General features: G+C 42.5%; 1 protein-coding gene and 1 long non-coding RNA gene across 11 annotated transcripts in view; both read right to left on the minus strand.

Moving 5' to 3' along the window:
- The window catches only part of FBRSL1 (fibrosin like 1), a 793,883-nt gene that overhangs the window by 409,554 nt on the left and 358,012 nt on the right, over positions 1–26,317 (minus strand). For all 10 annotated transcript variants that reach the window (XM_083716907.1, XM_083716910.1, XM_083716914.1 and 7 more), the window contains one exon: positions 17,315–17,350. In XM_083716907.1, coding sequence (XP_083573033.1) covers positions 17,315–17,350 — 36 coding nt within the window. The remainder of the gene's footprint in view (positions 1–17,314; positions 17,351–26,317) is intronic.
- On the minus strand, positions 10,068–15,698 carry LOC310834353. Its single transcript, XR_014559217.1, has 2 exons — positions 13,145–15,698; positions 10,068–13,005 (listed from the first exon to the last, which is right to left on the minus strand). It is a non-coding gene; the product is annotated as an uncharacterized lncRNA (long non-coding RNA).

Genomic DNA, 26,317 nt, shown 5'->3' on the forward strand with positions numbered 1-26,317 from the left:
AGTTCTTGCCGCCAAGCCAAGTTCAACCAAGAGTCCTGAGGAAGACTCTCCTGCTGTCTTCTCCTTACTACTGTCTCACATTTTATTTCTTGCCTGCATTTCACTCCACATCTACTTCTGGATCTTGAAACTTGACATTCTGCTTGGCTTCAACTTTGCACTTGCTACTCATCTTCCTGAGCTGGTGCCTGAACTCCGGACATCTGTTGCTCTTCTGATCCTCATCCTCTTGCATCTGAGCTGAACTCCAGCCACAGTGCATCTCTGAGTTAGGCCAAGGCCTGACGTCTCATCACATACACAGGACATGATTAGCTAAGTGGCAGCAGTAGCAGAGAAAGAGGGGGGGGGACAACGAAAAGGGCAGGGAACACTGGGTGGCACTTACCTTGGGGTGGCACACCAAACCCCAAGGTGCAGGGCCCTCCAGCCCCTAACCTGCCACCTCCCCCTCAGCTGCCGTCCAGAAGAAGGGTGCCTGGGAGGAACACAACACCTCAGCCCCGCACTGCTTTTGCAGGCAGCGTGCACGCATGTCATGTCCCCCTCACTGCTATCCAAGTGGAGGGGACCAGGCAGGGATGCAGCTCCAGAGGCGCACCCAGCCCCCGGGATGCCCCACCCTATGGAGCTGTGTGCATGCAATATTGTGCGTACCCACCCCAGGTGTCACCGGGGTTCCCTATGCCACTGGGAGGCACTGTGACATCATCATGCTGGATACATGTTCTCTGATCAGTGGGATCATACAGATAACGGAAAGCGGAGAAGTGTCAAAGGAACTGAAAGGAGCTATTGTGATGGCCACTGGCTATAAACAATAAAATCTACTGACTGACAAATGAAAAGGGCAACAAACAAGAGCAAAACAGTGCAAAAATGTGTGCAGAATGTCTTTCAAAAAACTTTTTTGGGGGGGTACTCCCTGTTTTGCACCAAAACAACCCTTTAAAAATTCGTCTCAGATTTAGTCCTTACAGTGAAAAATAAAAGCCAGCCTGCCTACCTTTGACCTAACATCTGCCTATGGCCACCCTTTACTTTTTATTGCGGTCTTGGAACTTGAAGTTCTGCCTAGCTGATTCCACACTAGCGTCTGGCCTTTTGATCCTAATCTGCCTGATTCAGTGTGTGACCCCTAGTCCATTTCTGACCATGTCTGTTGCCCTTCTGATCCTCACCAGCCGGCACTTGGACTCGATTCCTAGCTGCTGTCCATTTTGGAATTAGGCTGAAGCACATGCAACCAAATGTTTTTGTTGAAATCATAACTGGGCTGCATGAAGAGAGAAATGGCAGAAATTTCAAAAGGAAGTGGGAGAGAGAGAGAGAGAGAGAGAGAGAGAGAGAGAGAGAGAAAGAAAGAAAGAAAGAAAGAAAGAAAGAAAGAAAGAAAGAAAGAAAGAAATGGTTCATTGTTGACTGTTGCAGTTAAAAGTACGTCTGAATTTTTTAAAAAGCTGAAGACCACAGGTCTAAGTGGTCTCTGGAATGCTTGCAGTTCACCACACTTCGGAAAATGTTGCAAAACTGTATTCAAAGCAGAGCAATCTGGATATATCATCAATCATCAATCTAGTTTAACTCAACAAAATCCACAGGGAAAATTCAAAGTGAGTAAACTTTGCACTGCTAATTATTTTCAAGTACGTAGTTCAGTGTAAACTGTCCCTAATAAGATGAGGGGGGAAACTAGCATCTTAGTGGAGATAGTATTGGCGCCCCCCACCCCACTCCCAATTGTTTACATGACCCAAGTACTCAAAGTGCCTGGAGTGTCTCAGCAGGGCAAACCTGGGGGTTGTAGTCCAAAACATCTAGAGGGCACCAGGTTGGTGAAGGCTGGTAGCTGAGACTATACACGAGGGAGGAGGTGGCATTCTGCATATGCTGGGGGTGTGGGGGGGTGAGTGCTATCCTCTTTATTGGAACCTTAGGACCCTGGCTTTCAACACACATTTATTTGGGAATAAGTCCCATTGGACTCAACAGTGGCTTACATCTGAGTAGTCACAAATAGGATTGCACTGTTAACTCTGCATTCATTTCCCAAACACACCATTGTGCAGGAAAGTCTCTCCTCATGCCTAAAAAAGCCATTTATTTATTTATTTATTTATTTATTTATAAAAAATACATTTGGTGTGCAATTATTGAAAACAACAGCAACCCCACTGTTCTCTGCCAATAGCCACCAATTTGCATGGCTTTAAAGAAGGATTAGACAATTTCACAGAGGATAAGTCTACCAATGGTTAGTTCTACCTCCACTGTTGGAGGATGGGTATTTCTCAACATCAACTACAAGCAGGGCAGGATGTGCTGTTACACTCAGGTCCTGCTTTTGAGCCTCCCATAGAACTAAATGACTAAATGACTAAATGAGATTTTGGTCTGATCCACAGGGATCTTCTTAAATAGGCAACATACCTGGTATAAGAAAGCAAACAGGCAGCCTGAAGTAGGTTGGGGGGGCAAGGCTCAGAGTTGCACCAGTGGTCAAGTTTGCATCTAAAGCAAGTAGCAAAGTAGCATTCATACTTCATGAGAAGAGTCATGTCGTGACTCTTACTGAGATTGTTACATCCAACTTGACTCTTAAATATACATCCTGAGTAGCAGACTTGTTACTGTAGGCTATGTCTCCTGAGGGTGAACAACAAGCCCTTTGTGAGAACCTAGAGGGAAGGAAAGCTGGTGATTTAACAAGGAGGAAAATGTGTAGTATCAAAACAGCTCTCTTGTGACTTACTCCTCACTTCTGTTCATGCCTGACCAGCTTGTTTTTAGTAGCATCTTGACTATTACATCTTCCCTTTGCACCGTAAATCCCAGCTGGAAAATGCAAGAGAAAATGTGGAAGACAACAATTTCAAAAAATCAGAAACTCGGACACAAAAATTATTGGGAGAAGCTGCAGGCAGACATAAACGAAGATGTGACATGTACAATTGGATTGTTCTAGGTTCAGAATTCGAAGTAAAATTGTTCACACATATATTTAAATTCTGGAAAGGCCTCCAGACCTACAAAGCTAATGTGCTTGATAGGTGAGCGAGAGATGCAAGCAGAGCAGGAATACAAAGCTCAGCATCTTTCCCTAGATAAAAGTTTTTGATGCTGAAGAATGAGGTTAATAATATAGCTATGTGCAAGGACTCCTCCCACCATCCTCCACTTTTTCTCTCAGGGTAATGAATGAGTTTGGGTTTTAAAGAGACCCTAGAGTTGCAAGCACCCTTGTGGCACGCCGTACAGGTACATTCCTATCAAAAGAAAGAGTATACAAACTAAAATGTTGTGGGTGCAACTGACAGCAGCTCAGGGGCAGTGATGTCTGGTGCCCATTGTGGCTGGCAAGGCGGAAGAAGGCAGGAACTGAAGCCCAACAGCAGTTGGTGCCAGAGCCAATGAAAAGCAGATCTAACTAATTCTAATTTTGTCTCCATCATCCACTCTTATTTATATAAGGGGAAAACACTAAGACTAAAGAAGAGGAAGCTGACAAGCAGCGCCACATCCTGGGCTGGTTCGAAGGAAGAAGGCAGGCAGGTGGGCAAGTGATTAAGGGCAGACTGAGGTTGGTAGGGCAGTGTCCCATTCAGCATTTTGCCTGGCTTCACTGCTCAGGGGGATTTTTTCCACGCCAGCAGGCTGGTTGTGAAGCCATTCTGTTAATGAACAACATTTTTACCAAAGAGCTAAAAAAAAAACCCAGTTGAAAAAAATAGCTTTATGAAACCACAATGTCTCTTTTAACTGTTGCCCAGGGATGGGCTGCAAAGATGAGGCAGCAGCTGTAATTGGAGGGCCTGTGAGCACAACAGCGACAAGCAGTTGCTGGGAAAGCTTAGACTAGCTTTTTGAAGCTGGCAATAAGAGCTGCCTCATGAACTCAGCCTGGCAGCTCCAGAAGATTCGTTTTTCCAAACAATGGGGTTCACAGTAACCAAACAGCTGTTCGGCTTCCTGGTTGCCATGCTTGTGAGCCTCACAGCTGATAATAATGTGAGCCATTTCAACATAGGATGGTTAGCAGCAGGAAGTGAAGATGCAGTGGGGATGAATTGTGGCATGTCAGCAAAGTCACTTAAATAATACAGACGGGAGACCAGAGTGAAAATCCTGAGGAAACTGAACAAATTGAAGCTGTATAACTTGAGGAGAAAGAAACAGAGAAGTTTTTGTCTTTTTTACTTCAGGCCTTGTACATACCAGGGAGACATTCAACCAACCATAGAGAGGGAAAACACAGCACTATGCAGCCAATCAGAGCACGCGCTACCCCATGAAAGTGTTGGGGAAACGCCTGAGCAGCTTGGGTGGATAAAAATCTTAACAGAAAGACCCTCCCACTCTGCCTGGTTGCTATAAGCAATACCTCAACCCAACCCCATGGTTAGCTGACTGATAAGAGAATTAACCCTTAAGTTACAGCTGAATGATTCCTGCTGTTGCACTCCCAACATAGTATAGTGTTTCACATCCCTATTTTCAACCCCATGCACTGAATGCACTGTTGCTAGTAGTCAAGTGGCCTTAGTGACATATACAGTACTGCCTTTCATCAGCCAAAGCTGCTTGTGTCAAGGCGTGGCCTCACTGGGACACACAGGGCCTGGTTACAGTCAGCCATGTTCAATGGTGGGTGTGATTGCCAAAGTCATTTGTCCTGGAGCTCCACCCCTTTTCCATCCCCTTTCTTTTCTTTTATTGCCACACACGTAAAGCTGAATGTGCAGAAGTTAAAAGCAAGTAAGTCGCGAGCTTACTGTATCACCAAAATTTAAAGAGCTCCACTGGTTCCTGACCCATTTATGAGCACAATTCAAAATGCTGGTGGCTTACTTTTAAAGCTCTATCTTGTCCTTTGCAGGCCTTGGCTTTTAATCTCTGCTATGAGGCTCTTAATCTCAGGGTCTGGGTTCAAGCCCCATGTTGAGCAAAATATTCCTGCATTGATGGTTGGACTAGAGGACCACTGTGGTCCCTTCCAATTCTTTGATTCTACGATATCCCATATACACATTTCTGTTGTGATTGCTTTAAGCATTTGTTTTCATTAGTTTTTTTCCTTATATGTAAAACAAGTGTACATAAACAGTGTACATTTTTATTATAAAATATGCAGTGTTTAACTAACTGAACCTGCTACTAGTGACTTCCTTTATTTCCAAGTCTTGGTACTACTGATATGAAATTCAACTGTGTATTCTACCCAGCCATCTTAACTCAGTCTGAGTCTAAAAATAAAGAGGAACAAGGTGGTTAGAATAAATCCCCTTCAAACTACAGATGTGGGGGGGGGCGCTTTTGAACAGATGTGATGTTGATGATGACTCAATGATTCAATATTGCCACATCATGCATATGTGGGACACCATACATTAAAGCAACCCCCTTGCCCAAGAATCCTGGGAAATGCAGCTCTCTAAAACTATAATTCCTGATACCAATCCAATCCAAATAACTTTATTGTACTAGCACTGGCCAGGACAAATCTGAAACCAAAAGAAATAGAAGCAAAAGGGGTGCTGCGCCACAAATTAAAGTATCTATTTAGATCTCTATGTCTCCTGTCCAGTTCACTGTTATGTCTTCTTTCTGATCTTTTTGGCTGCTAAAGCAAAAAGGGTGACTGAACCATTTACCATGGGACTTTCTCTGGCATGCAGAGATATTTTTCCTGGATGTTCGATAAGGTGAGAATCACCTCCTGGGTCCAATGTATAGCTTGAAAATGCAGCTCAATAAAAACGAATCTTAGTGAGGCTCTCCATAGATTCAACAGGTAACTGGCTCTCCTGGTACTATTAACAAACTACATTTTCCAGGATTTTTTTGGGGGGGGTGGGTGTTTTAAATGTGTGGTGCTCGTGCAGCCTAAATCTCAGGAACCTTCTTTCCATATATGTTTTAAATCTACTACCGTTCTCTTTCATATCATTTCTTTTGTACTTGCAGTAATCTAGAATAGCAAGACACCTGTAGTTTCCCCAGGGAAACTGTATTATTATTCAACTCTGATTCTCATATTTGGGGAAACTATCTTAGCACATAGAAATGATGGGCATCCTTTGCTCATGTAGTTACTGAACAGTCTAGATGTTCCTTTTGGTCTTTGCGGTACAAATCCAGTGCACAGAAACATAGGAAGTTGCTTTATGGGTCCATCTAGTTTAGTATTGTCTACACTCCAATGGCTCTCCAGGGTTTAAGGCAGCAGACATTCCTAGTTCTACCTAGAGATGCCACAGGTTGAACATTGTACCTTTTGCATGCAAAGCAGTTGCTCTGCCACTGAGCTAAACCCCTACAGGTGTGAGAATTGCAACTAGATAATGTATACAAAGCAGACTGTTGGCTGAGCTAGCTTAGTGTTGTCTACACTGAACGGTAATAGCTGACAGGGTTCTGCCAGGGATTGGAAACTGGGACCTTCTGCGTGCACAGAGAATGTTCTACCAGTAAGCTATGGCCCTTCTCCAAGAGTCTCTGCCTCTGGTATTTCCCTTGCTCTTGCAACCTTTTCATTTCATAGTTAAATAGGCCAACACAGCACACCATTTACCCCTTTTCTGCTCAACCTCAGCTGCTGTTGTCCAGTGTTGTTCCAACTTTAATGAACACAGGAAGAGAAACTGAAGTGGTGGTGGTGGGGAAAGCAAAATACAGAACAAAAACTAGCAAAGCATGGCACCCCCACATGTTAATTTTCTATTATGAGTATGTCACAGCATGTGTACAACAAAAAGGCCATGGCTGCCTTTGTGTCATTAGCAGAAAAAGAAGCTAGGTACCAAGAACCTTTGCCTGGGTGGTCATAGCTCACGTTGACAACACGGACTTTGGACAGCAGGAAATAAATGGGGAAACACAAAGCCTCAGCTAACCCCACCTGAGCCTGCTTTAGAGGCAACATCAAATAGCAGTGCTGGCTTGCTGAGAAAGGAGGGCTTCCTCAGCTTCCTGTAATGCTTTTGTTTAGGAGAGAAAGAGAGAGGGCAAGCAACACACACAAGTAAGACACATCATTCTCAGAGTCTGTGTCTGCACCAGCACTTGTTCAAAGGTCAGCATTGATTTGAGGCAGGTATTAACGTGCACTGCCTGAACTAACAGTGTATGGGAATTGGAATATACGCAGTGGTGTTAAAAACAGCACTGACCCAACCGTACCTGTTTGATGGGGGCAAGTTTGCTGGCTTCCCTTTCTACCTTAGCAGAAAGGTTTGGGTGTGGAAATACGTTTGTTCCTGCAAATTGTGTTAACCACAACTTTTCTATTTTCCTTTCGGCTAGGAGGGAACTTAAGAAGGAGAATGAAGGCCAGAAACTATGGTTACACTTGCTTAGAGAGCAGCTAAGTTGCACAGCAAATGGACAGGGGATGAAATACAAATATGAAAAAAGATTAACAAATTATAGTGGACACAGCTGAAGTGAATAAACATCTCTCCAATCAAGTGAATAAACATCTCTCCAATCAGGAGTGTGCTGGCGACTGCTGTTACTCCCATGAGCACATACTTTAGGTCCATGTAGAGGGCCTTCCTTCCAAAACAGGGTGCTTTCTACAATAATTTAAGCTTAACGCCTGTCTCTTCATATGGACATCCCTCAAGGTCTACCACCCTTCATGCAGCCCACCTAAGAAGAAAGCCATGTTTGCCAAGGCTTTCCATTCTGTGTGTGTTTTTTGGGGGGGGGGGGCTTGCAGGGGGAGAGGTGCAGTAAGAGCTTATAGAGGAGTAGGATCCTCATACGTTTTCCACCTACTGTCAAGGAAAGGTAAGGTGGCCATCAGTAAGTACCAGCAGGGCGAAGTGGTGGCATTTAACCAACCTCCCATTATAAGCGCTGTTGCTTATGGGCAGAGGCACATTCAGCAGGGTGCAAACACACCATTGGGAACATCTGATTGGCCCCACCGGTTTATTTGCACTTACCCTCCTGGTAAGCTGTGGCAATACATGTGATAGGAGGTCAGATAAGTGTCGATCCCCATGCATTCTAATTTACAGAGCACAACCCTCTATTTAAAGAATTCCTCATTTTGAAAGGCTGTCTGGCCCAAGTTGGGTTTAAAGACAAATAACAACAAGAGGGGAAAAGAAGGGCGGCCTTGAAGCTGCCCATCAGCAGACAGAGCAGGCATGCAAAGTCACTTGTTCTCAGTCACCTCCACTCTGGTGAGATCACTGAGATGTATTCAATTTCTATTTAAACAGCAGTGATTATATCTGAAGTTGAATCTATGGCTGGTATTCAAATAAGTTTTACTCAGAGCAGGCACATTGAAATTAATGGACCTAACTTGGGCATGGGACGCGGGTGGCGCTGTGGGTTAAACCACAGAGCCTAGGGCTTGCCAATTCAGAAGGTCGGCGGTTCAAGTCCCTGTGATGGGGTGAGCTCCCGTCGCTCGGTCCCTGCTCCTGCCAACCTAGCAGTTCGAAAGCATGCAGTGCAAGTAGATAAATAAAGGTAAAGGTACCCCTGCACGTACGGGCCAGTCGTGTCCGACTCTAGGGTTGTGCGCCCATCTCACTTAAGATGCCGGGGGCCAGCGCTGTCCGGAGACACTTCTGGGTCACATGGCCAGCGTGACGAAGTTGCTCTGGCGAGTCAGCACCAGCGCAGCACACGGAAATGCCGTAGATAAATAGGGAAGGTAAATGGCATTTCTGTGCGCTGCTCTGGTTTGCCAGAAGTAACTTAGTCATGCTGGCCACATGACCCGGAAGCTGTATGCCAGCTCCCTCGGCCTGTAAAGCGAGATGAGCGCTGCAACCCCAGAGTCGTCCGTGACTGTACCTAACGGTCAGGGGTCACTTTACCTTTACCTTTACCTTTAACTTAGCTGTGCTCATTAATTTCTATGGGTCTGCTTTGAGTACAGCTTAGCTGAATACCACTCTCTCTATATATACAAATTAGTACATGCAAATTGGTGTCCTTTCCAGGCCTTGGCTTTTATTCTCTGCTATGAGATTCTGAATTGCTGGAAGCTGGACTAGACAACCATCGTTGTCTTGAACGGAGCTATTTATTTCCACAGCAAACCTTCAGCAATGAATTTTGGGAGCCTTTGTGAAGATGTGCTTGTCTTAACATAGTAGCTTTCTTTATAGACAGCTTACAGATGAGGTTCCCCTCTCTCTGCCCCAACTTCCTCCCTTTAAAATGATGTGGTTAAAAAAAAAGAAATCAGAAAAGGAGTCACATACCATCCACGCCTTGAAGGGTTTCAAGAAGATCACCATGTCAGAAAGGCTACATTTGCATGAAAACTTGTAGGTTTATGTAAATCAAAATCATCCAATTATGCTCAGGCATAATAAACAAAGGAGTGTGTGTGTGTTGTATATCTATTACCAGCAGAAGCATCTGCCTCAGCAAAGCAGCCCTTTAGCAATGCCTCAAAATACTGAGACTAATGTAGATACCCAGTTTTGGGGAAGGGGAAAGTCTCTCTCTCTCTCTCTCTCTCTCTCTCTCTCTCTGTGTGTGTGTGATTTTGGGGATGAGTGACAATTTATGGGACAACTGATCATTATTAAAAGAAGAACACAATTTAATTGGAAACAGAGGGAGGTTATTTTGAAAGAGAATTAATGCAACCAATAAACCAAAAATATACTTTATGAGAGACGTAGCAGGGTCCACATGTCTACTTGCATAATGCAGAGAACACTCCGCCTGGCACTAGGCCTGGGACACAGCAGCAGCCTCAGAGCTTCTGCTTCATTTTTATTTTATTTTTGCATTCTCCTAGTCTTTATGGTTCCCCTGCAGAGGCTATACAAGCAGTATCTAATAGCGTATGGCGACTCCAGACTGTCCTATCGAGAGCAAGGAGTGCAATGCCAATGCCCAATATTGCTACCTGGGTTCTCTTCCCCCATAGCTTTTGTTTCCTGGCTGCTTGCTTCCTAGGGGCAGGCCATAGCTCAACGGTAGAGCATCCTGGGCCTTATCAAGTTATACTTCTAAGTTATGAAGTTACTTTTCTAAGACAAGCATGATTTGAGCGGCATTGTATTACTTGGGGGGCAATTATATTATTTATTTATTGTTTCTGTTGTTTATTGATTCTGTTTTTGCTAGAGGAACTGGGTTTTTGTTTTGTTTTTTAAAGAAAAATGTGATACAATTTAAAACAAACAAACAAACGTTACTTTAGTCTTTTCTGGATTAAGATTTGTTTGCTTGGCTCCCCTAAAGGCAATCTCTATAGGCACTGAGGATGCCCAGAGATTGCATTTTGGGAAGGAGCAACAAAGCAGAGTTGTAAAAGAAATCAACAAAGCGCCTTTATGTATATCAGTTCGCAATGTGTCTAAAGATGTGTTTCACTGAAGTGAGAATTGAGTGGATGGAGTGATGAGGTGGGTACAAGGAGACTAAAGTTACTGTGAATGTGGGGGTTGTGTGTGTTTGGATTAGTTTTGTGTAGTGTGAAGGTGTACTTTGCATAGTGTGAATGTGTAAGCTAAGTGGTTTTGGTGACTGTATTAGATTTTTTTTAAAAAAATATGTATTTGATGATATACTGTATTTTATGATAGTGTAATTACACTGAATTTTGATGCATGCTTTGATGGTTTTTGTGGTTCCTAGGCTTTTTCTGTTGTTTTTGTCCATGGAGTTTTCTTGGCAGGGATACTGGAGTGGCTTGCTGGTTCCTTCTCCAGGTGGATCACATTTACTCTAACCTCTCGGCTATGACCTGTCCGTCTTGGGTGGCCCTGCACAGCATAGCTCATAGCTTCTCTGAGTTATTCAAGCCCCTTCGCCATGACAAGGCAGTGATCCATGAAGGAGCAGTCACGAAATTAAAAGTCGCCTGCTTCTTGGGAGAAAAGCAATGACAAACCTAGACAGCATCTTAAAAAGCAGAGACATCACCTTGCCAACAAAGGTCTGTATAGTTAAAGCTATGGTTTTCCCAGTAGTAATGTATGGAAGTGAGAGCTAGACCATAAAGAAGGCTGAAGAATTGATGCTTTTGAATTATGGTGCTGGAGGAGACTCTTTAGAGTCCCATGGACTGCAAGAAGATCAAACCTATCCATTCTGAAGGAAATCAGCCCTGAGTGCTCACTGGAAGGACAGATCCTGAAGCTGAGGCTCCAATACTCTGGCCACCTCATGAGAAGAGAAGACTCCCTGGAACAGACCCTGATGTTGGGAAAGATGGAGAGCACAAGGAGAAGGGGACGACAGAGAACAAGATGGTTGGACAGTGTTCTCGAAGCTACGAACATGAGTTTGACCAAACTTCAGGAGGCGGTTGAAAACATGGCGTGCTTTGGTCCATGGGGTCACAAAGAGTCGGACACAACTAAACAACAACAACAAGGTTTTTTCTGTAAAATGTTTAGATATATTTATTATGTTAACTAAAGTGTGTAACTATGATTATTAGTAGGTTGTTTGATTTTGAATGTGGATTTTTTTATTTAAAAAATTCTTATACTGATTCCTTTTTCTTGTGATTTGTAAGCCACTTAGAGGTTTTTGTTGAACTATGAAGCAATATATGAATTAGCTATATAAAATAAATAAGTACATTTGTATTATGATATTTTTCATCTGGCTCTGTGCGAAATGCAGACAGGCCACATCATGTAGAACTGCAAAAGTTGCATGTGTAACTGTGATTACCCTCAAGTTCTACATTTTATGCTATGTTTCTTGCAGGTAATATCTGCCAAGAAGCAGCCAGACTTTGAGAATGCCACTGTTAAAAAAGTGGCTTGGTACTTAAGGAGACAATAAAATAAAATAAAACCCAAACAAAAACAAAAAACGAACCTAGCCCCCAAATATCAGAAGAATGAACCCCCCTGTATTATCTTCAGAGTTCCTTATGGAATTGAATGGTAGTTACACCTGGCGGCATCAGAGAAATAATGGATTCTTGCCTTATGACACATCCATTTAGAAACAGTGCCAAACTCCAGAAGTAAACAGCTTCCTCAACAGCTGGCCCATGATCAGGCAGAAGGTAGTTTAATGGAGAAGCAACACATTGTGTACACCAGCAGTTTCTCAACCTCTCAGACCTAACGGTGGAGATGGGTAGTTTTAGACTCTGGACTTAATGGCCCTGTTTATCCCACTCCATATTTCAACAGTAACAAATATTGCTTTACACATTTTAGTGTACAGTTACAATGTACATTACAATGGAACAATATATAATATATAGGACTGGCTTTGAATGTGTTAAACCAGGAAAGCTGCAATTGGGAGCCTCCATCTGACTGTGATAATTAACATTTATCTATTGCATAATATATATATACTGCTTGATTGCAAGAAAGAAAGAAAAAAAACCTCAAAGCTATTTACAAAAAGAACAAAACAATAAAATTATCAATACAACCGTTAAAATATTCAAATAATAATTAAAATCAACAATGAACTAAAAACAAATTAAAACACATGCCAACATTCTACATATCTGGGTAGGCTTGCCTAAATATATGTGTTTTTCATAGAATCATAGATCTGTAGAACTGGAAGGGACCATGAGGTTCATATAGTCAAGCCCCCAGTAATACAGATATCATTTTGCCCAACACGGAGTTCAAACCCACAAACCTGAGATTAAGAGTCTCGTGCTCTACTGGCTGAGTTATCCCAGGTGGGATAGCAGGCAATGAAAAGGGCACATGAGGGGGCACAAAAGGGCACAAAGAGGCCTGCCAGATGTCATGGCATCATATGTAGAGTTAGAAGGGATCCTGATGGTCATTGCAATGCTAGAATCTCAGCTATGTCATACATGACAGATTGCCATCCAACCTCTGCTTAAAAACCTCTAAGGAAGAAGAGTCCACCACCTGTCGTGGAAGTGTGTTCCACTGTCGAACAGCTCTTACTGCCAGAAAGTTTTTCCTGATGTTTAGTCGGAATCTCCTTTCTTCTAACTTCAATCCACTGGTTTGGGTCATATAACGTCCGGAGCAGTAGGAAACAAGCTTGTTCCATCCTCTATGTCAGCGTTTCCCAACCTTGTGCCTCCAGTGTTTTTGGACTACAATTCCCATCATCCCTTGCCACTGGTCTTGCTAGTCAGGGATGATGGGAGTTGTAGTTCAAAAACAGCTGGAGGCACAAGGTTGGGAAACACTCCTCTATGTGACAGCCCCTTAGACATCTGAAGATGGCTATCTGCTCGCAGTCTCCTCTTTACGAAACAGGCAGGGAGGGTGAGTGCTGCCACACTAAAATATTGATTTCTGAGAAATGTGGATCATGTATTCTGAGGCACCTGTAACAGTGCCAGTTCAAAGACTGCAGCAGTTGGGTAGACAGATATGAGATAAGGCAATCTCGCAAGTGAACGGGTCCAAAGTTGTTAAGGGCTTTATATACTAATAGTAACACCTTGAACTTGGCCCAGTAACAAATCAGCAACCAGTGTAGTCTCTGAGCACAGGAGTTACATGCTGAAGTATCTCACGCCTGTCAGCAATAATGCTGCAATAACAGTAGCTTCTGGATCACAAGTGCATTGCATTCCCTTTACATTGAAATGAATGACATGGAATAACGTGATAACAATCTAATTTAAGTATGTTATGTGATTAGTTATGCAAATTCAGCAAGTTATGTAATTTTGCCACAGCAGACAACAGGACAAATGATGTACTTTTTCACAGAAGATGAACTGGGCACATTTCCCTTTATTATTTTTCATCACTATTCAAAACAGCCCCATGGCTCAGACTACTAACAACAAATTTATACACACTAGTTCATGTAGAAAATAAAAGAAAGAATGTGTTTGGCAGGTGGTGAGGGGGAAACAAGCTATGATCGTAATTCCCTCACACTCACACACAAACTGAATTCTTCCTACCTTGCAGAAACTTACCAGGTTCCTTATTGATGCGGAATTCTAATTTCACAAGCAATGGAAGTTGTGGGAAAGGAAGTGGTGGTGATGAGGGGATTGTTATGTGAAATTGTTTACCCCCTTGGAAACAATATCAATTTTTGCAATTTTTGGAGAAAGGGACTGCAAAACTATATTAAAACATTCACCTATTCCCAAGTGAGGGAATTTGTGACATCACCATACTAGCTATACGATTCTTGACCAATTGAACTGCATAATCAACAAGAAGGATCACACTCTTATTGAAATGAAGTACCACCAAAACAGCGGCTTAAAACCAATGAAAACAAAAGCAACAAAACAAAACAAAAATAAGGACAAATAAAAAAAGACCCAGTATAAAAAAGGAAATGTTTTATGGTTCGGCAGAACATTTTCAGGCCCATGAAATGCGTTTGTTTGTTTTTTGCATCAAGGAAGTACACACACACAAACACACACACATATATATTATGCTCAGGCGATGGGTGAACCCTAACGCTCACAGCCCACTTTGGGGGGGGTGTATGGAATCTCTACAGACCACAGTTTGAGGTATCAGTGCTTATTACTCAATCTCTTTATAGCCCAGCAATCAAGAAACAAACTTATCAGAACTCCAGTGGCTTTCAGATAAACAGCTCTATACTTCTACATGCCTGTTTGTTCAGCAGATCAAAAGGAACTTCTCATGAAGGGAGATAAAAATGCCTGCCCATGATTTATTAACACCAGGGTGGTGGCAAGGCCTCTGACCTTTTTCCATTAAGCTCTCTCTCTCTCTCTCTTACACACACACACACACACACACACACAAGAGAGAGAGAGAGAGAGAGAGAGAGAGAGAGAGAGAGAGAGAGAGATACCCTACAAGTGGAGTTGTTCCTCCCACATTTCTCACTACCAGCCCAAGGCAAAAGGTTTACATTCAGTCACTCAAACATAAACTGAAAACCTGACCACAATTATTCTGCTTTGCATACTGTTGGCAATTGGTGCTTGAGGGAAAAAGCCATCCCCCACCCAAATAAAAAAATCAGGAGATAAGCTTGAATGTTTCCCTGGTAGACACAATGATTTCAAAATTCCCGCCAGATGCAAATCATGTCCATCTTGCAGACTCAAGAATTCTCTAAAAACATTCAAAACCACACTTAATGATGAGTGATGCTGTGAGAGGTTGTGCTGCTGCCATTCACCATACCAAGATAGTCCATCCAGGAATCATTCCAAGCACTGGCCATCAGAAATATGTACCCCGAATTGTAAACAACACAGACCTTTTCCAGTTACAGCTTTTGCAACCATAGTTACTACTGGCAATTAGAAATGCTAAAAGGAATTAAGATTTCCTTCTCTCTTTCTCTTTCACACTGGCAAGGGAATTAATTTAAGGCTTCAGTGAGAGCAGTCAAAAGGAGACAGGACTTGTCTGATGCTATTTGGCAGTCAGCTTTGGTTCACTTCGCTCAGTGCTATTCGCTTCTCCTTCTCTTTTTAAGAAAGCTACTATGATCAAAATTAAGATTCAGAAGCACAAGTAAAAACCCAGACAATATTTGCTTTATCTGGCAATTATGATTTCAAACCATCTCATCCCTTCCCTCTGAATGAGCAACCACCCACAGCAATTTTACAAAATACAGGTGGAAGCAAATACAGTTCCAGCTGTATAGGTAGAATTACAGAATACCACCTTGTTCTTACACCACTATTTATTTACTTAGTAAGTATGTGTTCAGTAGCAATCTACCTAGGTACAGAATGCTCTTTTACTTTTTTTTAAAAAAAAGGAATAAAAGAATCAAGAACAGCTCCAAAATTACACTATGGTAACTCTGAGTTGATGGCCAGATATTTATGAATGTTGTTGTTGATGTTGTTGCAAACATTTTTGAACCTGGTTTTATCACATGGCATTGCACATTTGGCAAGTCAAAATCTGAAAGTCAGAATGTTTATCTAAATGTATTTTTATTCTGCCCTTCATCAAAAATGGATTTTATGGCCCATTCTGCACATAACACTGGACCGTACGAGAGTAGTAGCAAGCCCCAGGCCCATACACTTCCCCTCCTGCTCTAGAGTGGCTGTGAGAAGAACAAAAGTATCTGTTTCCTGTTTGAAACTACCCAGTGTCTGTTGTTTCATACAAACTGAGGGGTGGACTATGGTTAGTTTAAATCAGGACTTGGGACTCCTGCTACCATCAACTTCAGCCAGAATGGCCAATGGTCAGGAATGATGGGAGCTGTTGTACAAAAATCTCTAGAAAGCCGCAGGTTCCCCACCCGCAATTTAGAGAAACTGTGATTTGTTGAAACAACTCAGGATCAAAGAACACTAGATTGCAAGAGGGGTGAGTACACAACCCCAAGACTCGTTCACTTAACACTAAACTATGGTTTAGTAAATCAATCGGGCTAACCTGATCCAGAAAAACACACCCACCCCACTCACACATGAAGACAAAGTTCACCACAGCCAATCACAAACAACCAACCATACCCTAGGGCAACGCCAACCACTCTCACCAACAAAGGAATACAAGTGACTAGTAAAGAGGACCCACACAATTGATGCTTACACAAACCCCACACAGACAGTAAGTAGAATTGCCACCCGATCCCACCCCACTCACCATGCCCCCTCCACATCTTCCCCCATTTTATTCCTACTTTAACACTAATGTCTCAACAAATGAAACTGATCTGTAGAAAATGTAACTTGAAAATAGAGACATTGCGCATACTTTTGTAAACCAAGAAATCTTTAATAAAAATATATATTTTTTAAAAAATCAAATATCAAATAGTATTATGTCTGAAATAAGCCAATATTTTTGAGGCAAGCCTGTTTCAGAAATGACAAGTCCAGGTTGTAGGCTGTAAGTGCTGTTACTTTCAGGAAAGAAAACACCTTTGTACAAGCATTTTCAGGCAAAAACAAATTCAAGCGAACTCCATCACACCTGACTGATTCTTTCCTCTCCATTTTTGGAGTTGGAGAGAATTCACATGAGTTGGTGAAGCCAAAATTACAGTCAAATGTATGTGCATAAGTTCAACTGGACATAAAATGTAACGTGGCAAAATGGGACAATAAAAGGCTGATTTGGCCTTACACCGAGAAAGTCAAAGGTATGCTGCAGGCAATCTATGATCTTTGGATTTGTAGATACATGGTTTGCATGAATGGAAAAGCAGAACAATAAAACTGGAGAGGCTCAGAAAACAAACTGTTTTAATACTCTCTCATGCAGAGAGAGGCGGTTTAGCAATGTGGCTGTTCTTTTCTCAAAGCCTCTTTTGCATGCTCTGTATTCCCACAGCGTACATGAACATGTAACAGGTAATGTAATCTTCCACAATCAAACAGTGATAGAAGTGAAATCGAATAATTAGCTATAAGGTGACTTACCGAATAACCTTTTCCTGAAAGTGATTGAGCAGAACTCTGTGGAAAGAAAAGGTACATCAGTGTAAGTAACAAAGGGAGTTATGCGTAATGTCACGAAAAATTGCAAGTTTCCCTCTCCATGCAATTGCAAAGTGCCATTTCCTAGGTAACTCTTATCAAGATCCAGGAATGCTGCTGCCAATCACCCCACACTTGTAAAAAGATGCAGATTTACATGCAGGTCTCATTTGAAGACAGACTCAGGTTTTGCCAAGGAAGCAGGCCCAATAGCCCTTGAACATGCATAGCTTCATAAAGCAGACCGCTACGTAGTAAGGTCATTGGTTCATCTAGCCAAGTGATCATCTTCTACAATTCACAACCGGTCTCCAATGAAGCCTTAGCTACAGGTCTTTTCTAGGCAATAGGAGATGTAAGTTCATGGCTCAGTGGTAGAGCATATGCTTTACATGCAGATGGTCCCAGGTTCAATACCCAGGTAGATAACTGTGATAGACCCCTGTCTGAATCCATGGAGAGCTGTTGCCAATAAGTGCAGGTGAGGTAGTAGGGTATCTATGGCCCTCCAAATTTCATTTAACTCCCATCAGCCCCAGTAAACATGGCCAATGGCCAGGTTGTGTGGAGTTGTAGTCTAGCAAAATCTGGAAGGCCACAGTTCCCTACCCCTGGTCCAGAAAACAGTGATGGTCTGACTCAATAGGAGGCTGCTTCCTTTAAAATCTATCACTGCGGGGAGCTGGTTAGCATATAATGTGTTGCCTTATACTGAATTAATTGTAGCCAGGTATCGTGCATTCTCGCTCTCCCAAGATCATTCCCATTTGTGAAACCAGAGACTGAATTGGGGGCATTCTATAGACTATGGATCTAATTTGGGACCTCCTACTCGCTTCTATAGTTCAGGCCCAATCCCTATAGTAACCCTTTCCATGTTTTCAGTTACTACAATCCTTGTACAACTTGTGCTAAAGGTGATCCTACCCATCAGGCACCAACCCCTTTTATGGGTTGTATCCAATTAAGGCCTACTCACTAGACCTGCTAAAATTCATAGACCTAAGTTAGTTAGGACTGCCTTGTGGGACATCTTCAGGAGAAGAAAAGGCGTAGGAGTAAACTCTACACAGATCTCGAATGGAGTCCCTAAGACAGTTGGATGGCTTCTTGTATGTCTCTTTCCAGCAGCTCCGGCAGCCAAGATGGTGTCAAATGCATTGTTCTACTTTCCTTTGGACTACATCAGCGAGGCTGAGAGGGGGGGTCTTGTCATATGGCCAGCCCAGGTCCTCCATGCACATTGCCCAGGCTTGTGCCCCAGAGAGGTCATTCTGGAGCTAGTAACACAGCTAAAACAATGTGGGAAGCAGCAGTTACAAGTTACTGGTCTCTGTAGTCACAGTGGACACTGTAATTCTCCAGCAGTTTGACTTAGCCCCGGGAGGCACAATCCTTTTGAGACAGACAGATGTCAACAACAAAAAACTCTGAGTAGGACAAACACTGGACACAATCATTTATTTTTCTTGGCATTTATGCAATACGAACAATATTATATTCTACTGTTAACTCATTACAGTCAAATCTCGGTTGTTGAACGTAATCCATTCTGAAATACCGTTCAACTTCCGAAACGTTTGACAACTGAGCCACGGCTTCCAATTGGTTGCAAGAGCTTCTTGCACTCAAGTGGAAGCTGCGTCGGAAGTTTGGGTTCCGAAAAACGTTCGAAAACCGGAGCATTTACTTCCAGGTTTTCGGCATTCGGGAGCCGAAAGGTTTGAAAATGGAGCCGTTCAAGAACCGAGGTTTGACTGTATTATATTTTCTTTTATTTGCAAATTGCTTTAGGGCTTTTCAGTAGAAAGCAACATGCCTGAATAGCTCAGTTGGTTAGAGTGTGGTGCTGATGATGCCAAGGATGCGGGTCCAATCCCTTTGCAGGGGTTTGGACTAGATGATCATCAGGGTGCCTTCCAACTCTACAGTTCTATGAAATTTAATATTAAGCTAACGTCACCTTTTTAAGAAGAAAAGGGGAGGGGGGTTGTGGTAAGAATTCACCTCTACACCACCTTGTTTGTTACCCAGGTGAGGAACAACCACCTTTTGAATAAACCACAGAACCAAGGAAACTATTTTCAAGTCCAGCATCCAGATTTAGGAACCCAGCTAAAGAGCTGGAATAACATTGGCACAATTGTGGGGCTATTGAAGCTCATACTGAGAGTACTCTGCTCCTACGCCAGGAGGAAAAAGAAAATCCCCGGAGATTACTATTGTCTGGGCTGGTCCACTTTAAAGTGTAATAATTGCATAGTTGAATGCTGCCACATTGGGGAAAGAGGGAAATCTTTAACATATAAACTAGCATGCCAAAGAGAAAGTGAAGCTAGAAACCTCCCATTTTACGTAGAATATTTGATGTCACACACCCCCTTGCAGTCCCAAGTGCTACAGCCTAGACAAGAGTTCAACACCTGGTTTGGTTTGTCTTCCAAGCTGACAGTTTTGAATATTCAGAATTTGTAACCCTTTTAAAGCTTTGTTCCTTGCAATATTTCCGCTTTACTTCAGCCACTTCAGTTGAAAACTATCAATGGTTAACAGGACAGAGAGCGAGTAAAAGGAAATAGCATGTCAGCCTGGTTTATTGCTGGTTGGACCTGTTTAAAAGATATTAAAGCAAACACTCAAGGCTAACACATATCCAATACAGGTTCCATTATGCAGCTATTTACAAGTCTAGTCAAAACGCAAGATTCCCATCACCTCCCTTCCAAACCTACTTTACAACATGGCAGTGTTCCAAAATGTTTTTATTGATTTTGTCATATTCACTCATGTTGTCGAAATGGACATGGTTTTTCTGTCATGCAGCGAAGAAGAATGACCAGATGGAGTCAACTAGTCGATGGGGTTAAGAAAAGGAGATGAAGTTGGCAGCAAGCTGAACCAAGTTCTTAAATCTTCTTTAGACTGCCACTCAAAACTGAAATGTACATTGAATATGTATGAGACACCCCTAGAACATAAGAAGAGCCTGCTGCCAACGACCCATCAAAGCCCAGCAGTGGTCAATCAGATGCCTCTGGGAAGCCTGAAAGAAGGACCTCAGAAAAAAAGCACTCTCCCCACTGCGGCTTCCAGGAAGTGGCATTCAGAGTTAACACTCATAAAGACATATTAATAAGCACAGATTTATTCTACATGGACTATCTTTTAAAAAGATCCAAGTTGGTGCCTGTCACTATCTTTTGTGGGAGAGGACAAAGGAATACTGTGATATATTGATACAATGCGATGTTTAGCTGGTAATATATTGCGATATTGAAAAACAGTTATTGCCCATCCCTAATCCACATCATACATTTAAAGCACATTGTTGTTGTTGTTTAGTCGTGTCCGACTCTTAGCTTCCCCCAAAGAATCTGGGAACTGTAGTTTGTTAACTGTACTGGCAATTATGGCTCTGATTTTCAGGCTCTAGCGTGGGAACGGGACGGGACTTCCCATTGGCCCCTGTAAGAGCCAGATGCTGAACTAGATGGGTCATTGGCTATTGTGGTTCTTAAACCAGTTGAAATTACTTCTGAGCAAATACACATAAGACTGAAATTACAAGGTTTAAGTAAAAGAGGGGAGCGGAGGAGGACAAAATCCAGCTGTTTCATTCCTAATTCCCTGCTGGGATTTTAAACACAGCCTGCAGAGTCCTTTAAAAGGTAGAATTGGCACAATACTTTGCAACACATGCAACTTTTCTTTGGAGTTTTCAGAGGTAAAAGTTCCACATGAAGATGAATATATTTTCCCTGTTTAAGATTAACATTTCCTGGAACTCAACACTGGATGCTTTCCTTTAGAACTGGATTTGTTATTGCCTGTGTAAAGCTAGTAAAACTGGTGAACTCTTGTGGATCCAGCTCTTTAAAACCTTTTCCAGCAGTTGGACTGACTGAGAGCAAACATTCCTTCCAGAAAAGCCCATACATGCTGCTTCTTGCACATCAAGTGCCGTTGACGAGTTTTGAAACAAACGTGTGCTTGCTTTACATAAAGTTCTTTTTTAAAAAAGAAAAAGCACAGTCCGCACTGAAGCCAATCCAAAAGGAAAAAGAATGTGCTGGGTAGAAACGATCTGGAAAATTATTTCCATTAGTACTACCAAGGGATGCTTGAGGAATTCAGTCTGTGTGTATTCCAGAACAAACTGACCTGATCCACAATTCCTGGACTAAAGTTCCCCAAATATTCCAACACAGTGCATAGGTCATTTTTTTTAAAAAAGCACAATTTGCAACAAAGTATTCATTTAAACACGGGATTGCATCCAACTTACTTCGAAATAATCGATTTCAATGGAGCTACTCTGATTTAGTTAGCTACAACCTATGTATTTTAAAGGTTTTTTTTTAAAAAAATAAATGATCTGCAGATCAATGTTGCATACAGGACAGAGCAGACCTCTGGTGACCACATGAGAAAGTGACACAGGCCCCAACAGTATGATACATTTAAAGCACTATCATATCACTTTAAACAGTCATGGCTTCCCTCAAAGCATCCCTATTCCCCTGACAGAGCTACAATTCCCAGAGTTCCCTGAGAAGAATAACTGATGTTAAACCATTCTGGGAATTGTAGCTCTGTGAGGGGAATGCGGGGGGGGGGGGCTGATCTCCTAACAACTATCAGCACTCATAACAAATTAAAGTTCCCATAATTCTTTGGGGGAAGCCATTACTGTTTAAAGTGGCATAATAGTATTTTTAATGTATATGGTGCAGATGGGGCCACAGACTAGGGGAGGGGAACCTGATTCATTCTTTAGATTTACCCATGCAATTCATGCATTCATTACCAAAGCAGTGCGGGAATCATTTTCTCACGATCAGGCCCCACACCACTCTCATAGCAAGTCTAGAGAGGAACCAAACAACCTGGGTGAATAATATTCTGTCTAATGCATATTTTCCTCTCCCTGGTCTGGAAAGGAACCATGTCACTCATTCAGCCCAGTGCCTATAAAACCCAAAATCTAGGAGTGACTTGCAATCTGCCAGGATGCAGAGAATCAGCAGTTAAGGTGCAAAATGTTCCTTCAGCCTCTTTAACCAAAAGGGTTCCTGGCCTCCCTCCTGTAGAGAAGGTACCAATTACCATTAAGTGTAATGTGCTGGCGCCTTCATAACTGCAGACACCTCGCCATAAAGGAACCAACAGTTCTTTTCATGTAGACAAGCCATTAGATGCCTTTTGGTAATTTTACCAACCAGGGCTGAATTTGACCCACTGAGGCCTTAAGAGTTAAAAGGCTTCATTATCCAATTACCAAGGCTCTTGAGACATCCCTTCAGTCTGTAATTTTGGCCTTTTTTTAAAAAAACCAAAAACCCACAAGATCTCCCCTCAATTTCTTAAAGGGGGGGGGGGGAATCCACAACCTACAACTTTCTCTGCTTGTAATTTGGAGGGGCGGGGGGGGGGAGAGAGAAAAGAACTTGCTAGTAAAGGCAGAGCTGAACTGCAGGGGTTTCAAAGCTGATGTTTTACAAGCAGCTATGGCAAGTTATTTCATTTATAATAAGATGCAATGTAGGTATTTTTGCACCATGTGTCTGGGAGAAAGCAAAAAAGCAAAACAAAAGGGAATGTGATTTAGTGTGCAAAGGCAAGCTCCACTAAATTCAAGTCTGTGCTTAGGTATCAAGAAATATACCCAAATAAAATGTTGACACAGCTTTCAATCAAGTACCTTGTGTGGGAAGCAGAGAGTTGCATCCAACAAAGTTGCCCCAGTCTTGACAACTGGCTGTTTATATCTGAAGCACCCTCCTAAAATTCACTTGCAATATGGCCAATTTGCTCTAATCCCGGAGGAGTGTCCCTACATGACAAACCACATCCCACCTGCTACGTATATGCCTAGGAACATAAATAAATGAAGTGGCCCTTATTTTACTTTTATATTATATATAATATAATATATAAAGGTATCCTACCTTTCCACCAAATGTGGACAAAGCACCTAAGAAGGGTGGTCAATGCAGTGCCTTCCAGATGCTGTGGACTACAACTCCCATCATCTGTGACCACTGGCCATACTGGCTGAGCAGATGGGAGCCATAATCTATAACAGCTAAATGGCACCATGTTGGCTATCCCTGCCAGAAATAATACAGTTGAGGGGACATCATACATTTTAAACTTCTTCCTCGTTACTCTTCTCTTCCGTCATCCAACTTTAAGCTACAAGCTCCATGGAGAAGAGGTTTTTTTCATAGTCTTACCTTTGCAAAATTCCATTTAGGAAAATTCATTCCATGTTTTTCCCCCTCCAGGGGTGGCAGGTAGCTTATGCATTTTAAAGATCTTGTTGCATTGATATGTGACAGAGTTCAAACTTCCTGTCAGCCTACCCAGCCCAAGTCATGTCTCTGCTCTGGGAATTTAGCTTTCTAAGCAATGGAGATACACAGCAAGTCTTCCCTCCAGACCATATCTGCTTTAAATTGAGGATCGGCGGCTAGGAGGATGAGATCCCCTACACAGAAGGGCTTTTCTTTTCCCCATGGCCATGCAGACACAGTCCCTCTCCCATGTTTCCAGAGGAATATCGGCTGACATGTCAAGCGTCAGGAATGCATCAAAAACTTAGCCGCGCTCAGAGTTCAGGGCCTGACCTTGGAAACCACAAGAGATGGGGCAGCCCCTGTTAGTGTCTTCACACTTAGGAAACTCTGAAATGTCATTTCTCTACTTCAGTTCATGTGCATTAACAAACAAAAGAAGCCACACAATGTTGCTATCCTTGGCAAAACATACACCCTTTCTCCTCAGCCACTCTAAAGTGAAAGGAAATTGAAAGCGCTGGGAAGTATATGACTCCTGGTTTTTAAAAATGAAAAAGAAAAGAAAAGAAAAGAAAAGAAAAGAAGGACAAAAAAACATGATGAGGTGGAGGGGCTGGTCAGGGAGAAGAAAACTACTAATGCATTGTGAGTGATCCCTGAAGGGAGAAGCTCAGGTAGGGTGAGGCCTAGTCTTCTGAGGCTCAGACCCAGCCCAGGCCACACCTATGCCATACACCTAAAGCACTATTGTGCCACCTTAACTGTCATGACTTCCCCTAAATAATTCTGGGAGTTGTAGTATGATAAGGGGTGCCTATTCCCCTCACATAGGGTTGCCATATTTGAAAAATTGAGCTTTTAGGAAACCACCATAATTGTTGACCTTTTTTTAACGCCCTCACAGAGCTGCAGTTCTCTATTTAACAATCAGTGCCTCTTCCTAAGGAACTCTGGGAATTGTTGCTCTGTAAGGAGCTGTGTAAAGTGAGATATGGGGTGGGGGTCCAGAGCCCCTCACACTATCGCTCTCTCTTTTTCACAGACAAACAGCCAGCCAGCCATTCACACTTTCCCAATTATTTCACCTTCTATCTTCTCCACCTCCTAAACCCCCTGTAACCTAAGAGGTCCTATATCAAGGCATCATTGTTAAATAAGAATTTAAACCTGAGCCATAAAAGTGGAGGATGATTTCTTATAATTTCTGGTTTCCACTCCTTCGCCACCAGGTAGATTTCTCCTTACCCCCAATAACATTTTTAAAAGTCACTTCATCCAACCTGACGGAAGAGAGCTAGAATGAGTGAAAGAAAAAGAGCCTAAAATGGAGTCTGTGAATTCTGACTTTTTTATTATTTTTAAAACGTTAAATAAACACCCGGCACTCTTATCTATGTCTCCATCCATCCATCCAAAGTGGCCAACACCTCTTGCAACATATTTCCTAATCAGCTGGTATTTATGGTTGATATTTTATATTTCCAATTTCCCCCTCAGGGCTCATGAGAACGCTGCACACCTGCCAACCTTTTCGACTGGGTCCATAATTGCCAATTTGCTCTTTGCCTTAGTATATCACTCAATTTAGCCCTTGCTGTGCCCTGCATACATCCTCATTCATCTAGATGCCCCCCATGACAATTAGAGTGTTAGCTTCAGCTAACTAGGGCAACTATTCTACTAGGGCTGGGAGACAATTATTAGTCTATTTTCCCATCTTGGGGGCAACAAAATTGAGAATCCATGACAATTACATCCAGCAATTCCACACTCAGCGGCTGCCTTCTCCTCCTTTCCCTCCCCTTCCCCATCTTCCATACATTTCAAATTAACGCAGCTCTACCACCACATTCAAATGTTCTGTGTTTGTGGGGAATGAGGGTCCTATTTAAATGATAATGAGGAACGATCCATTCAATTTAGTGACGGAGAAAATCCATTAAAAAACGCAGGCAGTTCTTAAGCTGATGGGTCAAGAAAAAGATAAACCCTTTTTTAAAAGCCATTATGTACGGCTCTGTGTGGATTTTTTACACTGTTCAGGACATCAGGAAAGATTAGGACAATTATGGAACAAGGAGCAGGGAGGGAGGGGTGGGAGGCAAAACAGAACACCCCTCTTTCCCTCCCGGGACTACCCCAAACCGCCCTCTATTTAATTTCAATCAAAATAAAGCACAGGAATATTCTGTCTTTTAATTCTCTCTTAATACCATGTGCCTAACTGTGAGGAAGAGGATTTTTTGTTGTTGTTTTACGTTTTCGTAAAAGTAGCTGGTGGTTCTACCAATAGTTACATTGGATAATATTTTAACCACGTGTCATAGGGACTAAAAAGGGATTTTTGCATAGGTGTGGCAAGTTGCTGACAAGAACACAAGGGCAAAAGAAAGAGCAGTGCTAAATCAGACCAAAGGCTCATCCTGTTCTACCTCTCCTGTTGGAGGCAGCAATGCTTCTGGAGGCTTCACCCGGGGCAAAAAACCTGGCTAGTGCCCCTCTCCCCATAGTTACGGCTCTGGCTTCTGAATACCAGTTGCTGGAAACAGAGTGCTGTTGAACTCAGAACTTGCTTGCAAGCTTCCTTTAAGAATCTGGTTGGTCACTGCGAGAACAGGATGAGCCTTTGGCTTGATCCACCAGACTC

The sequence above is a fragment of the Podarcis gaigeae genome, assembly GCF_964106915.1.
Source record: "Podarcis gaigeae genome assembly, chromosome: 16".
NCBI lineage: Eukaryota > Metazoa > Chordata > Lepidosauria > Squamata > Lacertidae > Podarcis > Podarcis gaigeae.